Source organism: Spodoptera frugiperda, chromosome 8 (assembly GCF_023101765.2).
Source record: "Spodoptera frugiperda isolate SF20-4 chromosome 8, AGI-APGP_CSIRO_Sfru_2.0, whole genome shotgun sequence".
In the NCBI taxonomy this organism is placed as follows: domain Eukaryota; kingdom Metazoa; phylum Arthropoda; class Insecta; order Lepidoptera; family Noctuidae; genus Spodoptera; species Spodoptera frugiperda.
Window position 1 is genome coordinate 10,480,136 of NC_064219.1, and position 17,146 is coordinate 10,497,281.

At 36.7% G+C, this 17,146-nt stretch overlaps 4 protein-coding genes across 54 annotated transcripts in view; 1 reads left to right on the plus strand and 3 right to left on the minus strand.

The window, feature by feature from the left end:
• LOC118275730 (probable beta-tubulin polyglutamylase) overlaps nucleotides 1-2,018 on the minus strand; it is a 28,630-nt gene extending 26,612 nt beyond the window's left edge. For 41 of the 49 annotated variants that reach the window (XR_007705562.1, XR_007705560.1, XR_007705558.1 and 38 more), the window contains exons 1-2: nucleotides 1,782-2,018; nucleotides 953-1,054 (exon numbers count right to left, since the gene is read on the minus strand). Coding sequence is in view for 42 of the 49 variants with exons in the window: in XM_050695570.1 (XP_050551527.1) it covers nucleotides 953-1,050 (98 nt within the window). In the remaining 7 variants the exon portion in view is untranslated. The remainder of the gene's footprint in view (nucleotides 1-952; nucleotides 1,055-1,781) is intronic. The other 8 variants (XR_007705563.1, XM_050695592.1, XM_050695599.1 and 5 more) reach the window with 2 other exon arrangements.
• A 520-nt stretch (nucleotides 2,019-2,538) lies between these two features.
• LOC118275405 (26S proteasome regulatory subunit 6A-B) lies at nucleotides 2,539-5,127 on the minus strand. The gene is made up of 5 exons (XM_035593344.2): nucleotides 4,442-5,127; nucleotides 3,885-4,080; nucleotides 3,444-3,640; nucleotides 3,019-3,149; nucleotides 2,539-2,807 (listed from the first exon to the last, which is right to left on the minus strand). Exons 1-5 carry the CDS (start codon nucleotides 4,994-4,996, stop codon nucleotides 2,600-2,602), a joined length of 1,287 nt encoding a protein of 428 aa, XP_035449237.1. The 5' UTR covers nucleotides 4,997-5,127; the 3' UTR covers nucleotides 2,539-2,599.
• Nucleotides 5,128-5,391: 264 nt separating this feature from the next.
• LOC118275416 (succinate dehydrogenase [ubiquinone] cytochrome b small subunit, mitochondrial) lies at nucleotides 5,392-10,155 on the plus strand. 2 transcript variants are annotated; one of them, XM_050695606.1, is made up of 5 exons: nucleotides 5,392-5,559; nucleotides 6,693-6,841; nucleotides 7,192-7,376; nucleotides 7,675-7,897; nucleotides 9,153-9,302. In XM_050695606.1, the coding sequence occupies exons 1-4, from the start codon at nucleotides 5,529-5,531 to the stop codon at nucleotides 7,889-7,891; spliced, it is 582 nt and encodes a 193-aa protein (XP_050551563.1). In that variant the 5' UTR covers nucleotides 5,392-5,528; the 3' UTR covers nucleotides 7,892-7,897; nucleotides 9,153-9,302. The 2 variants fall into 2 exon arrangements, with proteins under 2 accessions (XP_050551563.1, XP_050551564.1); XM_050695607.1 differs by lacking the exon at nucleotides 7,675-7,897 and having other exon boundaries at nucleotides 9,153-10,155.
• A 561-nt stretch (nucleotides 10,156-10,716) lies between these two features.
• On the minus strand, nucleotides 10,717-16,709 carry LOC126910962 (uncharacterized). Of its 2 annotated transcripts, XM_050695608.1 has the most exons (11): nucleotides 16,641-16,709; nucleotides 15,739-15,912; nucleotides 15,319-15,401; nucleotides 15,013-15,091; nucleotides 14,390-14,474; nucleotides 13,882-14,026; nucleotides 13,479-13,569; nucleotides 12,968-13,133; nucleotides 12,031-12,262; nucleotides 11,519-11,579; nucleotides 10,717-11,266 (listed from the first exon to the last, which is right to left on the minus strand). In XM_050695608.1, the coding sequence occupies exons 1-11, from the start codon at nucleotides 16,650-16,652 to the stop codon at nucleotides 10,985-10,987; spliced, it is 1,410 nt and encodes a 469-aa protein (XP_050551565.1). In that variant the 5' UTR covers nucleotides 16,653-16,709; the 3' UTR covers nucleotides 10,717-10,984. The 2 variants fall into 2 exon arrangements, with proteins under 2 accessions (XP_050551565.1, XP_050551566.1); XM_050695609.1 differs by lacking the exon at nucleotides 16,641-16,709 and having other exon boundaries at nucleotides 10,718-11,266; nucleotides 15,735-15,881.
• Nucleotides 16,710-17,146: the final 437 nt, after the last annotated feature.

Below are 17,146 nucleotides of genomic sequence, written 5' to 3' on the forward strand. Positions count from 1 at the left end.
ATTATATTTAATGGCTTTATTATCCGACAAATATAGCTGCCTGTAGTATTACTTATTAGTTTGTAATACTTTTATTAATTTGTGTTCTCCATACTTTATTTTAACCCGACTTTTTTACGAGGTATTTTTGGACGAAATTATTTTGGTAAAAATAATTTCGTCCAAAAATTTCGTATAATAATGGTGGTATATTAATAAAGTATTATACATACATGGTTAATTTACTCTGGTCATACACATGCAGAAAGAAAAAGATGCTACTACAGAAAAAAATTGCTGCATAAGCATTGCTTTAATAATATACAAAGCAAGATGAACTTTATATAATTAGACATTAAGCATAATGTGGCTTAAATTGCTGATTTTTAAGAAGAATTTTACTTATAACAAAATATTAAACCTACTAACTATGTGAATTGCTTGAGCCTATATTTGCATTGATTAATCCTAAAGTTAGTAAAAGTAATTTGATGATTTTAAAACCTAACAATTTTATCCTACTGATGAAATTGGAATCCAGTTATTAAATGATCAAGAATAAATTCTAAAATTCGTGTTTGTGAATTAGTGTGCTAATCATCTAGCTTGGTGTTTCGAGCTAATGTTTAATAAGGATTGATAAGTAAATAGATAAAAAAAGTAATGGAGGAATGTGAACTTAGACCATATAAAATATAAAAGAAAAAAAATAACTATAAAGTTTTTGTACATGAATAAAACTGCTTTTAACCAGACTAAATATCTGAAAATAGTATTATAAAAATGTTTTAAACTAAAATTAGAATTAAAACCGGTCACAAGCAGTCTTATTCAGTCATTTAACTTAAAATAAAACTATTCCCAAATAAGATTTTATAGAAAGAACAACAAAAAATAAAGTATATAAAAATATAATGGTTAAAATAGTGTGTTATATAAATATAAGTAAGTATATAATAAAATAAGTAGGAACCTGGTGTGTGGACGGTGGTTAGTTACGGAGTGTACTTTGGGTATGTCGCCCGGAGGCACTTTGTTAAAGCTAGGCTCACCCTCATCTTCCGGATCCATGGCTCTTGTCGCACAAAAATAAATATTATATTGTTTTACATAGATATTATAATTGCATATCTAAAACTTTTCTTTGCTAAGCATATTACTTTAGTGGCTTTGAGACTACACAAATGTAAGATTATTACTTTTATTTAATTTGTGAGTACACCTTGCCAATTGCAATCTTATAAGAATTATGAATAATAATTTACTTTCTAAGAATAAGTACTTAAATAAGAAATAGATTTTTCCTGGGGTTCATTTTATTATCATACTGTTTGTAGTCAATTTTAGAATATTATGCCAAGTAAGTTGTAGAACTTATATCAAATATAAAATAATACATGTAAGTCTTCATAGATTTAAAAACAAGTTTTCCAGCACAATTTTGTTCAACTTATTTAGCTTATTTACACAGTTTTAACTATAGCATGCTGTTTTAATTAAATTAGCCATTTGTTTACGACAAAAAGTTAACACATTATTGTTTCGTTAGTTCGTAGTCATTTGGCGCATAGATCTAATCGGTAGTTTACTGCAGAAGTGAGCAATTAAATATACTAATGCAGATAGAGGTTTCTTCAAACTAATCATAATTTAAGCTCCAAGCATACACACCGCAAACCGGAAAACATCCACAAATCAACAACGCCGGCATTTATCATTCACAAAGTACATTTTACAGTGTTTTACCAATAATATTCAATGTAAATTACATTTTTTCAAGCATAGGTTATATTTATACTCACGACTTAGGCCCGTTTCTCTTCGCCGATGTTATTTACTAACGAAGTTTGAACAATCAACACTAATAATTTCACATTTCTATGTCTTGATATTTTTTTGGTATTTAAATTATATATTAAAAACTATGAATAACCAAAAAACTACTAAAATTTTGATTGACTTATTTTTATGTTTCAAATTCGGCACACGCACGCGCGTTGCCAATTTTTAAGGCTGCGTTCGGATTTGCTAATGTACAAGTTAGAGTTAAGTTTTAATAAAAAAGATATCCTTTTTTTAACTTCGAGATGTGAATGTGATTAACAATAACTGAAAATAGCATACCCAGGATATTTTATTTTTAGTTGTAATGACTGCTACGGCGGTGGTTTTGGTCAAGAATTTATAAAAGTACTAAAACAATGCGGTCTACCGTCTATCTATATTTGGGTCTATTTCTCTCCTACCGAGAAGTGCACATGTGCAAACTTATTGTACAATTTAGGACTTCCAATGCATTGTACTAACGATAACGTTATAATAATATAGGTACAATTTCATGTAAATCGGCCTAGTCCTATATATTCTTTCTGAACATAATTATGTGATGGGAGACTAAACATTTTCATTTGTCAATAAATACCTACCATAGTTTAATAATCTACTAGCTAGTCTATAATCTTTTAGGACACAATATATTAATGGGTACTGTTTCCTGAGTACTGCGCAACTTTTTTATATCAGAATATTAATACCAGGGGCTAGAAAAGAACACAAACATTTAATTTTTCTAAATTTTATTATACAATAGACTTATAATTAATACGCAATTAGTAGACATTTAAGCATAGTAGCTGAGGTTGGCCTTCTTCTTGGCCTGGACTTCCAAGATGGCGTCCATGAAGTCTTCGTGTGTGACGGCGGTGGCGGAGCGACGGAGGGCAATCATACCCGCTTCCACGCACACAGCCTTACATTGAGCGCCGTTGAAGTCGTCGGTGGAACGGGACAGCTCCTCGAAGTTTACGTCGGGGCAAACATTCATTTTTCTATTGAAAAAGAGAAAAATAGAGTTAATTAGATTATCACCAGATTTTATCAAAGTTTCTTGTATGCTTTTTTAACGAGATTTCATGTTTGTATTTTGATTTCATCAGTTTGCGCAACATGACTAGGTTCAAACACGATTATTCCATTAGTTGTTTAGTTTGAATATTATATAAATTTTAAAGTAAAAATACTTTTAGAGATGTTTGTTACCTTGAATGGATCTGCATAATGCGTGCTCTTGCTTCTTCGTTGGGGTGTGGGAACTCGATCTTCCTGTCCAGACGTCCAGACCTAAGTAGAGCAGGATCCAAGATGTCTACTCTGTTGGTGGCTGCTATGACCTATAAACAAAAAATATTTTAGATACACAACTGTTTTAATAACTTCTTAAAGTATATTATTATGCTAAATGCATTGTCGGGGACATGATTAAAGGCGTAACTTGTGCATCTTAGCTATTGTTAAATTAGTTTTGAATTATAACTAGTACACATTATAAACATTTTATAATGAATGACAACTTTAAGAATAACTGGAAGCAGTGATGTAGATGTTCTATTTCAGTGATATATGCTGATAATATGATGATTATGATATCATTGCTGGTTCTACAAAATACCAGACACCCTGCTCACCTTGATATCAGCAGTAGAACTGAATCCGTCCAACTGGTTGAGGAGCTCCAACATGGTACGCTGTACCTCACGATCACCAGCCTTCTCAGAGTCGAAACGCTTAGTACCAATAGCATCCAATTCATCAATGAAAATAATAGCTGGGGCCTTTTCCTTGGCTAGGGCGAAAGCATCTCGAACCAGTTTGGCACCATCACCTGTAAAAAAGAGAGAATACAATTAATTTTTACGATAGTTCTGGAACTGCTTGTGCTTACATCCTCTTTACTCAATGCTGATGACTATGATTATTTTATATAATAAATTATCTCTTTTTTTGTTAGCTTTGTCTTGAGTAGTGTATGAGTGTAGGACATTCCCAGGTATATTAATAGGAATGGACTAAAAGTTACATGTTTTGTTATAAGGTATTGTATATTGCAATATAAATGCAATACATACCAATAAACATTTGTACAAGTTGAGGTCCAGCCAGTTTAAGGAAGGTGGACTTGGTCTGTGCAGCACAGGCTCTTGCCAGCAAAGTCTTGCCTGTACCAGGGGGGCCATACAGCAGCACACCCTTGGGAGGATGGATGCCCAGGTTCACAAACTTCTCCTTGTGTGTCATTGGTAGGACAACAGCTTCAATCAGTTCCTGGAAATAGAAATAAAAGGTTTATAATTACATTATTGATTTTAAGTAAGGAAATTAAGAATATGAACTGATATTATGATTTTAAAACAGATTCAACTGTAATTAGGTATTCTCCTTTTGAAAAGCTATCAATTCCATTGTTTACTAGATTTAGATGACACTATACACACAGAAAAAGGAAAACCAACATGAAGCTTAATTTTTGGGACCATTCTTCACTTTGTTGTATGATATTCCAGAACAGACAGATAGTTTTTGTCTTTAGCTATTTCTGAAGAAGAAAGTGTCATTGTTTTTCTATAATAAAATTATAGGTACTATGAAAAGTACTATGTAAGGTGATTAAGCAATATAAACTAACCTGAATCTGTTTGTCCAATCCACCAATATCAGAGTACTGCTCAGTTGGTCTCTCGTCCACCTCCATGGCCTTCACTCTGGCGTCGTACTCAGCAGGCAAAGTCTCCAAGATCAGATAGGAATCCTTGTTAACACCAACTAGGTCACCTGGCTTCAGTTTCTCAGCATCAACTAACCCAATGACTGGTAAGAAATATGTCTGGCGGGTTGAGGTCTTGATGACTGCGCACTTCCCCTTGCGCTGCGAGTCCAGGTCCACCACAGCTCCATCCTCCTCCTCTTCCTGAGGATCCACATCCAATAATTCAATCACATTCGATACCAAGTAAGGTAATGTTTTGTTCACTTTGATTTTCTCCGTGTTCTCTTTTATCTTGTCGTTCTGTGCCTGCAGCTCATGGGAGATTCTCATAACTTCACTCTTCATTATTTTAATCTCATTGTCTAGCAGTCTTGTTCGGCTGATGATCTCGTCTGTGGGCATCCGGAGAACTTCCTCACTCAGCGCCTCCTCACCATCCTCCCAAATTGATTTATCTTCTAATGTAGTAGCCATTTTCAGAATTAATATTATCTAAACGAGTTATGTTGTGAGAGAAACGATGCAAAACAAATTGTTCAAAAAATCTTGGAGTCACCAAAATGAATTGTCATTCCGGTTTTAGGGATAACAGTAACAACAAAATAACCTCAAAATGTTATCATTTGAGAAAAAAGGAAATTATAGATTTTTGAGATTCTTTATTTTAATAAGTAATCAAAATCGTAATTAATGAATACAAATTATATCTATTTGAATTTAAAGCTGAAAAAAACTAACATTATTATTGAAAAAGGTGATAAGATTACTGTTCACTGTCCGACATGGTCAGACGTATGGCATTCTATGGTAGTCTTTATAGCCAATTTTTTTCCTAGTCTATGAATTTACAATGACGTAGACTGTCATGTCAATGTCAAAAAATTTTGGATTTGGAAGTGTGATGTATTTTTGACGTCTACGCGAAATTTCGACGAATCTTGATGCTGTGCTAAAATATTAAAGTATATATTCTTTTGAGTGTTTAATACAATAAACAAATACAAATATGGCCCTTTCCACCTTGCTTCGTACGCCAGGTAAGAAATCACGTGAAGTAATTGTTGTTTTGTTATTACATAATAGTAATCTGTTGTCAAGAGCTTTTACTCCTTATTTTAGCTCTACAGCTTTACACGTTAAATGAAAGATATAAATATTTTGAAACTATACATTTTTATGCGTATATCTTCGTCTTTTAGATATGATAAATGTTACTGTTTATCAACAATAATAAATTGTTAATTATCTGGTTTTATCATCATTGTAACTGCCTCACTACTGGGCTTATAACATAAGTCATTTAATTTTAATACCGTTAGACAGAGTCGCCGGTAACATGACATATACCAATTAGAATGTTAAAGATAAGATCAAAAGCAACAAATTTTAATTTTGAATTATCTAATACTTTGTATTATTTTGACTTGGATTTAAAATGAGCTTCTGGCCTGCCTCAATGTCTTGTTAACTTAAGTCAAGAGACTAAAACCCTTGAGTTATAAAAACAGCAATTCCATAGAGGATATGTAGGTCATTGTTCTGGTAAAAAACAATGGAATTGTTGACAGACTGACTGAAGTTACAGTATATATGTTTGAATGTGTATGTCTGCTACACCTACAGACTTATATGGTTCACAACTATAATGTTATAACTTCGAAAGTTTGTATGTATGTTTGTTACTCATAAAAATATTATACTTAAAAATGGCTGAAGTTATTGAGATGAAATTTGAGACAGGTTTAGGGAATATCACACAGGCTACTTGTTACACCATGAGATTGTGTGGACGAAGCAGCTGGCAGAAGCTAGTGATACAATAATAACTGGTATCCTCCGAGTGAGAAATAATATGAAACTAGTTTCTTGTTTAGGTGAACAGATTAAAAACATTGTGAATGCTACTTTGCATAACTCTTCCTAAAAATTTGTAACTAAAGCTATTTTTTTCTAAAGTCGGACTATTAGTCCTTATTCTGATACTACTGATCTATTAGTAGTTAATATTATATTGTGAATGTCTATATTTTGAGGCACAAAATCATATTTAATCAGTCACTGATAGTTTTTGATAGTTTCCATTTAATATCACCTGATAGATTTCCTTAAACAATATTTTGGTATAAACCACAAAACTGTAATAACCATGTTTATTTATTCACTCTTGCAGTATTGGCCGGCCGTGTCTTTACGCAACAAGTTTTTAAATATGGGTCTCTGAGCTGCTTGCAGCGACCCCTCGTCAGTATGGTGCCAAGTATGGCGCCCGTCAGCCAACATGCATTCAAGGAAGTCACCCACACACCTATTATTAACTCGGTAAGTGATATTTTGTTACAACGAGAACAAATTTGGCATAATTGCTAATCAATTTAACTGGTATATAATTAATATTTTGTTATTTATTTTCTTGTCTCTTAGAAGAACTGAAAATGAAATAAACAATAATAATTTTATAAGTTTAAGTCTGACTGCCAATAGAAAACAGTTGAAAGCAAATCCTCCGCTAACGTCGGTCATTGGTGACCACCACGGCGTTTAAAGTGTTAATAAACAAAACTCTTTAACAAATTTGGTATACCACAGGGTGCAATATTGGGTCCATTTTTTTAGGCGAAAATTTCTTAAAATGCTGCATTAAATTCTAAGTGTTTATTACATTATTTCAGGTGCGATCTTTCCGTACATCACCCGTGAGGCTTTCGGTCGATAAGCCCCACGATCACTCGAAACTGTGGGTGATAGAGAAAACTGTAGCTGCTCTCATGATACCTATGCTGCCTTTGGGCTTGATGATGCCAAACAAGATCTTTGATTCCGTCATTGCTATCCTCATTTGTGCACATTCATTTTGGTAAGTAAAATGGGTTTTTGTTATTTTTTATGTGACTTCATTTTTGTTTTGATTCTTCTAAAGCCTTTTCCAAATTCCTTATGATCAGTTTTAAATCCTTTTAACCAGAACTCTATGCATTATTTTTCGTGTGATGCGAAGCTTGTGTTGAAGGCCAAGAAGCCTCACCTTTCGTTTCATCACTACGCAAGATACTTTCGATAACATTAGTGATACCGAAGTTTATTCCTATTATCCAACATTTAAGTATTAAAGCTCTATCCTTTCTCCATCCTACCCAATCTTTCCCAATCCCCAGGGGTCTGGAAGCAATGGTTGTGGAATACGTGAGAGTGCTCCTATTTGGTTCCGTTATACCCAAAGTAGCGATGGCAGTCGTGTATTTTATATCGGCGACAATGCTCGGAGGGCTGTTCTACTTGAACTTCAATGATATCGGCCTCTGCAGAGCCTTCTGGAGGATTTGGAGGAACATGCAAAAGCCCAAGCAGACCAAGAGGAGGAGGCGGTGTTAGATGAAGGTTATTTTGTTTTGTCGGTTGTAGATACTTTGCGTAGGGATTAGTTCTACAGGCTAGTTAAGTGACCAATAGGTCTATAACTAACCGTCTAACAGTCAAACGTTAACCACATTTACAAAGTGTGGCGCTTATCTTTATATATATAATTCTTCTGTAAGTGTGTATGTCACTGAACTTCTCTTAAACGACTGGACCGATTTTGATGAATTTTTTTGTGTGTTCAAGGGGATCTGAGAATGGTTTAGATTCACAATTTTGTTCGCTGGACAATGTTTTTTTTAATTAATTTTTAATTTATTAGTAGTTGTTGATTTTGGAATGTTTTACATAGGATCCGACTGACGGCGCTATCATCGCAGTGTCAAATATTAATGACGTTAGATATTGTCACATTTGAATAATAATTTTCATCAATATGGTCCAGAATGTTTTAGCTTATTAAAAAAGTTTAAAATTTTCAAATTAAAGACGTGTAGACAGGACAACGTCTGTCGGGTCCGCTAGTTTCTATGTAAAGATGGTGTTGCGTGTATCCATAGGCAGCGCTGATAGCTTACCATAAAGTGATCCGCCTGCTCGTATGCGACCTATTCCATAAAAAAAGATAAGCTAAACGTTCCTTTAAAAACAGAGGCCGGAAAATGCCCTCTATAAATATTAGTAAAGCAATATCTCTTTTTTGCGTACATTAGAACAGTGATACGTCTAGTAGTTGATGAATCATCACTGATATCTCTAGACAGAGTGATAATTAGCTCATATCTAATCATGAACTTGAACTCGTAAGGTTAAACATCGCTCACCTCTAGCCTCATTGGGTGATAGATTCGATATGGTGACTTTTTTTTCAGTAGTATCTACTACCGATATTGTTTTGGCTGCCTTCCTCCTGGTCCTACAAATCCTACCAAAGGTGTTTCTGCACAAGTAACATAAATTCAAATTTTGTAAAAACGTTAACAAGTCGGTAATTCTATCTACTGGAACTGAGTTAACGCATGTAGTCTTTAAACTTTAAGTGAGTGATGACGCCATTTGCGCACTTATGACCATACTTAAGAAATATCTCATATCGCCGTACTCAGAGACATTTAATGATAACTTAAACTATTACTTAGTAACGATTTTGTTCCGAAAACAATAGCTAAGGACTGGGTTAAGTAACCATTAACTGACATTGAGTGCGGCGGTCAAAGGTGCTCGAAACGATCGTTAACAATATCTACATGCGCTAATTTTATAATTTCTCTTGCAGGGGTCTGGAAGCGATCGCCATAGATTACGTCCGCGCCAGTGTCGTGGGTCCCATCCTGCCCAAAATTGCCCTCGGGCTCGTATACCTTATCTCCATAGCCATGCTTGGCGGGCTCTTCTACATCATCGGCCATGACGACGGCCTCGCGAACACCGTCAAACAAATCTGGGCCATCAAGTCTGACCGCCAAAAATCATAAATGCGGTAAAATATATGTTCACCTAGTATTAGGATTAGCTGAAGCTTTTAGCTCTAACTTTAACCTAAGAATTTGATATCCACATAGGTTTCAATAAGGTTATGATTATGAAAATGATAACTTCAATAAGTAACGTTGTTGATATATTTGTAATTAGGTTATTGTTACCGTTTAAATGTGACAGCTGGCCGATTAACTGTAGGATCTTATAGTTTGTGAATATTCGCGAGGTCCGTGGCTCGAGGAGATTGCTCGATTATCTACCTGGCAATGCTATGGATCAATGAGTTATAGCAACTCTGCAGGAATATAAACTCTGCAATGTAATGTGATTAATCGTTCACTTAATTTTGAAAATGTAACTTTTTTATTACATAAATGAACGAGTGAATGGTTGAAATTAATTCTGAATTTGCAAAGTCTGACTGCAGAGTGGTGCGAAAATGCATTTGTTGTTGGGATGTTATAAAAACGAGGACATTCTGATTTCGGTTGGTTTTTATTTTGAGTGATGCTCAAAAAATATTTTGTCTTTTACGTAGTAAAATGATTTACAGATTGCAGAGTGCTTGTAATGTAATTACTGGTACATTGTGATGTCTTTTATTAATATTTTAAGTTGTTAAAGTTAAGATTCCTGGTTTTTATAACATCCTCACGACTCGTATTAGGTACTTAATAGCACAAGATCATGAAATTTCGTCGTTTATCGAGTTATTATTTATTATTTTTACCATTTAATCATTTGTTCTAAATTGTAAATGTGCTATGTGGTTTATTATTAGAATAAATGATAGTTGGAAATTATTTTGTTTTAATAATGTTACACACATACTAAATTAACTAAAGATCACGGTTTATTCATGTAAATTATATGGAGCTCTACTGGTTTAGAGTCACAGAGGGGCTCTTCATCATGAACAGCGTGCGAAGACGACGTCGACATAGACGTCGTGATTTTTAGTTAATTACACACATGATGCGAAGCCATGATTGAGAATTGTCATCTTCCTTTTCGTATGAAGCCTCATAAACTAGTTGATGGTGATCCTTTAACGCTATGGTGTATAAAAGGAATTCAATTTTGTTTTCAATAATTAAATAAGTCGCATGTCGGACAAGTGGTGGGCAAAACTCTAAACTGAGTGGAGCCCACTCAATATCAACAGACGTCGCGGCAGGCCCAGAAGGAGATGGCGGGACGAACTAGACAACTACGATAAGGATTGTTCGCAGAAAGCTCTGTACAGAGAGGACTGGAAGGAGGATAGGGAGGCATTTGCCCTGCAGTGGGACGACCACGGCAAAAATAAATACATAAGTACATATAATCAAAATTAACATTTACTTAAATATAAAACAAAAATAGCATTCCACGGTATGCCTAAGGCGACACGGCAATTTTATTTCTCGTATATTGGACTGCATTCTTCCGTCTTTTCCGCGATCATTGTCACATGCCTATAACTACCTATGACTAGACTAGACATCGACGTGCTTTCGATGAAAAGAAGAATAGAACATACATAGAAGAGAACTATACTATTGGCGGTCCATTGTTTCTGCCTACCCCCATGGGAGACAGGCGTGAAGTTATGTATGTATGTATGTAGACCTATACCAAACTCGCCCATTAGTCATCTTCAGGTAAATCATATTCAGCTTTCCCTAACACCTTGTCATGTATTTCTTTAAGCTTGGTCTTGGCTTCCATCACCTCTCGACTCGTCAACTGCACAGACTTCCCTGTCTTCTCCAACAAATTGAGAAGGGATACAATGTTCTTCCAGATTCGGTCGTGTGTTTGTGAATGTTTCTCTTCTGAGCTGTAGAACTCTATGCCTGCTTTTTCTCTATTTTTCTTCAGATGGTACAGCAGTTGTGATCTGACTGTCAGGTTGGCTGGTGGAGTTGGCTGAAATTCAGTGATATCTTGAAAATAAGTAGAATATATAGGGTGACTGGTAATTAGTTAACTGTAACGTATTTAAATATTCTTTATTAGTTCCCAGTCACCCTGTATAGAAGTAGGATAAAAAGAGGATGAATAGATTGAGAAGTGGCAAGAAGAATAGTATGTTTATAAAGAAGAATAGTATGTTTATATAGAAGAATAGTATGTATTTTGTTTAGAGGTTTTGGTCACCATTCATTAGGTCCTACTCACCTCGTCATCGAAATAGAAATCGTCAATAGTGACAGCACTGTAGCCATTGGTGTCCCGGGATCTGAAAGAAAATTGTAACTGAGAATTGTACCCGGTTAACAAAACGAGAGAAAACGAGAGCGCGTTCGGCGCTCTGATTGGCTGGTTTATTCCAGCCGGCCAATCAGAGCGTCCCACGCGCTCTCGTTTCGAATACTTTAAACGTCAAACAAATTCGTACTAAGGTTAGTGATATATTTTGAGCACGGCACACAGCAGAAATACTGCTATCTGGATATTGTAGAGGTTTTGGGAGTAAGGCATGGTTATCATATTTCTAGTATTCTCTATGTAAACTGTTGTGTGCTAACAAAATATCATTGAATTTTTTTCGACACAGAATCTTGATTATAACAAAAGTCTACACAATTACGTGGTACGTGGCATTTGTGATGCTTATAACTGGTGAAAAGTGGACCCCATCGCGGACTTATAAGCATGACGCTATGAAATTATGTTCTTTGCGATCCTACCTCCGCCTTCTATATTTATTCTTCTTAGTACCATTACGCTTAGGTCTCGGAGCGTTCTGCAGAGTGAATATGGGCATCATGACAATCCTGGGCTTGCAGGTGGCGTTGGTCCCATTGGTGGGCGTCATAGGCCACATTATATCAGGCAGTGATGGATTCTGCGCCGTTTGGTGTATCGGTTTGAGAACATTTATCGATTGTTGAGGGTTGTTGTTTAGTATTGGTATTGGTGCTGAAATAAATATGGTTAATGTTACTGGATTATTTACACGACATTTTTTATTTCGTAAACTTTTCCCTTATAAGTAGGTCTTTAAGTCGCAAGGGCGATAGCTGACATAAGGGTCACAAAGGTTAAGGGTTTTCTAAACTGGTGCACGGTGTCTTTTTTATACTTATTGGATAGCGTTTAGCTATTATCTCGCCTGGTGGTAAGCGATGATGTGGTTAACGATGAAGAACTTCCTATGAGCAACTTGTTTACTCGGGACTTGAAAACTTATTTAAAAATGCTCGCATCTATTGAAAGGAGTAGGTAGTGGAAAGTGGGTGTTGCATTTCAATATGTGTGCGTAACTCCGGTAGATAGGTACCTACTTACACAATGTGTTCAATCTAAACTTCTTATTCAACGTTATTATATTTTTTTTAAATAACCTATCCTAAATAAATCCATAAAGGATATATCCACTTGTATATTGATAAAAGATTTGTATTAAAGCTCTGCATAGGGACGAGTGGAAGGAGGGTAGGGAGGCCTATGCCCTGTATCCTATATAATTCCTTAAACGATATATTTATCCACTTGTATATTGATAAAAGATTTGTATGGCCACAGAAAGCTCTGCATAGGGACGAGTGGAAGGAGGGTAGGGAGGCCTTTGCCCTGCAGTGGGACGACCATGGTCGAAAATGATAAAAAATAATAATTTCTTACTGATAGTCTTGGGTTTGAGTACACAGAGACAGTCCGCATCCTCCCTAGAGCCTATGGGACAGCCACACCTCGGCGAGGCCCTGTCCTCTGGCCGCGGCTGGTCAGTGTTGTATACTGGCATGTTCTGGACCGGCGAGTGTGACATGTAACACTTTAAGTGTGTCATCTGGAACATCGGTTAGGGAATTTAAATGTGCATTCAAAGAATAAGAAAATCTAAGAAAATATGCATAGATTGTGTGAGGAATGATATGAAAGAAAAAGGTTTGTCATAGGATGACGTCCATAACGTCTAATAAGAGTGAGCGGGCAACCTTACGGGTTACCGGGGTCCCGACTCTTAGAGCCACTTCCTGCTTAGCAGGAGTAGGAACGGGGTGGATTTCAGTCAGTAGGAGTCTGACACTCCCTCTCGCCGCATCCAAAGCGGGAGAAGTTATTGGATGATTTCTTCCCTCTAAATTATTAATTGGCTGCGTTTTGGAGATGTGGTTATGAGAATATCACTTACTTCATCTTGAAAAGATTGATACACAGCCAACGCACACCCGATGTGTGTTAAGTCTCCTACCACTTGTCTCAGGTAGCGCAGCTTTTGGTCTCTGAAAATTTATCAATTCTTTGATATGTAGCAAGTGCAAAGAGCATAACAAGAAGAAAATATATAGATGGGTTATGTGACGAGTGACATGTAGGTAAGAGAATAGACTTAGTGAGATTAAGACGTCTGATAGACGAAAGCTGAAGATCATTGCACAGACCCTGAACTTGGGCTTGTTTATTTAAGGGAAAGACGATAAATGTGCAGATAAGGAAGGAAGCAATGAAAGATAGGAACAAAAAGGTTTAATTATATTTTTGGTGGAATAGGTACTTAGGCACCCGTTAAGGTAAGAATTTCTTGGAGAACTTACTCATATTTTACGTTTGGTCCGACGAAGATGTCATCGGCCGTTACTCTATATTCCTCAAAGTTCCTCAGAATCTCATCCACCGCCTCTTCCATGGAGTCCACATTCATGCTGGACAAATATGCCATTACAGGGTTGTGGAATTTTGCTAAAATCAGTATTTTTTTGTAATTTTTTTCTATGGAACACGCCAGTAAACCAGCAGACGTATCACATGATGGTAAGCAATTGCCGCCGCCCATGGACACTTGAAACATTAGAGGCGTTACAAGTGCGTTGCCGGCCGGGAATCGGGTATTGGGAAAATTAGAAGGGGGAATCGGGCCTCCGGTAACCTCACTCACACATTGTCGTCACACACGTCGGTTTTCGGTGAGGCCGTGGTATCACTCCGGTCGAGCTGGCACATTCGTGCCGAAGAATGGCCCCACACTTTGACCTTTCTAGATTGCTGGTATAGGTACCTACCTACTTAGATACTAAGAACTATAAAGCAATCCTGAAGACTTACAAGTAGCCGCGCAGGTGTAGTCGGTTTGTGAGTGGCACATGGAGATCACCAGCTTCGCTATAGCCGCCAGCTCGCTGTCCCATGACTGGAAGCATTGCAATTAGGGTAGATAGATCTTGACTGCGTTAGATGAATGTCAAGCAAGAAAGTTTCGTATTTGGATATTTAGTTTGATATTTGTTTTGATACAAAATGAATGCCCTAGGTATACGTAATTCCGTGCGTTCGGCAACACATATCGGACCACCACAACAGATGGGGCCCAGTAGGGTTGATGCCTGATCTGGAGCTACGGACTACCTAGCGAGTTTACCGGGCTTCCAGCTCGAAAAGCAGAAGTAGGAACGGGTGGGTTTCAGTCAGTCAAATTCTGACACCCCCTTTCGCCTCGCCCCAGGCGGGAGATGGTGGTCCCCCCTCAAATAAAGGTATACATATTAACATTAAAGACCTATGAAATTCCACTGCTGGACTGTGCCTCCCTTACATTTACATTCGAGGGTTTGCTCTACTATCTCCACGTTGGCAGTCGTTTCATGAAGGTTGAGGTTTATTAGAGATCGCTGTTGCCCAGTCTCTGACAAGTATATAGTCTCTAAAATAAATTAAATGTAGGTACTTACAACTCTCATCATTCCGTATCCTGTAGGTAAGTATCCTTCCTGACCTTCGGCTATTCCGTTTGCCACTTTACTTCTCACCCTGCAAAATATCTGGCACTTGTATAGGTAGGTTACCCTTTTTTGGCAAAGGGAGGTTACGACGAGGAGAAAGACTCAGGATTATTATGAGAGTAGTAGTAGTACCTGGTAACTGGTAAAGAGGCACTACGAGTCCTCAGAATGTACTACATTCTTAGTATTTAGGAAATCTTACCAATCTTACAAGTCTTCCTAGATTTTTTCAATACAAGATGTTGTGCCACTTACTGATTTATCCGGGAAACTATTTCTCTAGCCATGCTCTCACTTATGTCGTAATATTTGTACAGACGGCAGTCGCCCTTGAGATCCTGGTAACAAGAATATCTATTAAGTTTATAGATTGTTATATAGGAATTTAAAAAGAGACGTGTGATACTGTAGCTGCAGCGCTGCTGGATTGGTGGCTGGGACCATGCTAAACATGCACTCATGTAGATTGTTGGTAGATATTTTGCTTCGAAAACTTTACCCCACACTAGAATTTTCATAACATCATACCCAGACCAAGAACTGTTTGCGGATCAACAAGATCACAAAAAGATCTCGCGATACGTCTCGCAGCAGTCCCTAAAAGCGCGGTCACAGCGGTTCTCTATTTAGAAACTTATGCTGATAGAAAGCTGAAACAGCTAGGTACTTACTTACGTGGTATTTGCATACGACATGAGGCGCTCGCTCCATGGACTCCGCGCACAATTTCTTTGCGTTTTTACAGTAATAGTTTGCGTCCAGCTCGTCAAATATTTTCATGTTGGTCACCAGTGATACTTTTATAGTTAAGACAGTAATGAATAGTGCAAAAACGTTGTTTATTGAAGTCTGAAACATGTTGTGGTATCGAGTATGTAAAATAATATTAGATACACCTCTTTTTAAGCGCATTGCACTTATCTACTAGGTCTAAAAAGATGCGAAATAATTCTTCTGTTAGGTAGGTTTAGGGCATAAGCTAAGATCAAGTGGTTTTGGAAATGCCTAAGCGTGCCAGCGTGCTACAAGCGTATACAAAGGTATCAATAGTTGCTGACTTTGCTCAAAAAAGGAGGGGCATGATCTCTTTTAGGGTGCTTTTCTACCAGAGATGTGCTATGCTACGTTGCTGTGGATGTGTTAGGTTTCCACCACTCATAGTCATTAGTATAGGTACATAGCATAGCACTGTTGGAAACGGATTTAGCTAAGCTATGTTTTTATATGGAAAGATGCGTGCGTGTAGATGGCTTCCCTACTATCGATACATCGCGTACTCGAGCTTCTTTCTCGCAAAGCTACATAACTTAGTATCAGTGGAAATGGTCACATAGTTTCACAACTTAGCTATTATGACTTCGTAGCATAGTTACATAGCACATTTCTGGTGAAAAAACACTAAATGGGAACACGCCCCTCCCCTTTTGAGCAAAGCCAGCAACTATTGCTAGGTACCTTTGTCATGAAAAGTCACTTGTTACATTTTTCTTTCAGGGTCACTGAGTGTATTGTTGTGCAAGACTGCATTGTATAACTTTAATAGTAAAAAATAATAATATTAAAAACGAGAAACTTACGATATAAATCATGACTAGAGTTGTTTATTGCTTTGGCGAGAATAAATAAATTTACATATAATACGTAATATATTTTTATAGTTCCAATTTATTTATTCCATAAACGTAAATAAGAGTAAATAGGTTTTAGGAATCCGTACCTACAAATTAAAATAAAGTTACCATGACTTTATTACGTTATTCCCAATGGGGAATACCTTCTTATTATTAGGTACTTAAAAAAAATATTTTTAGAATGAAACAAGACAGTTGGTGCGGTGGCTGGGCAACTGGGTGCCACGCAACGTGTAGCGGATTCAATGGAGCAAAGAGTTGTTTTGGGTCTGAGCGACATGTGTATGTGAACTTGTATGTTTATAAACGCACCTATTATCCTAGTGTGGGACTAGGATTTTCTCCTGTTTCGTGGGTTTTTCGTTTATAAAATACAAGTTCAAATACACTTGCAACTTTTTTTAAAACACTAGCAAACTAACGCCACTGTCGCCACCAATGTACAATTTTCC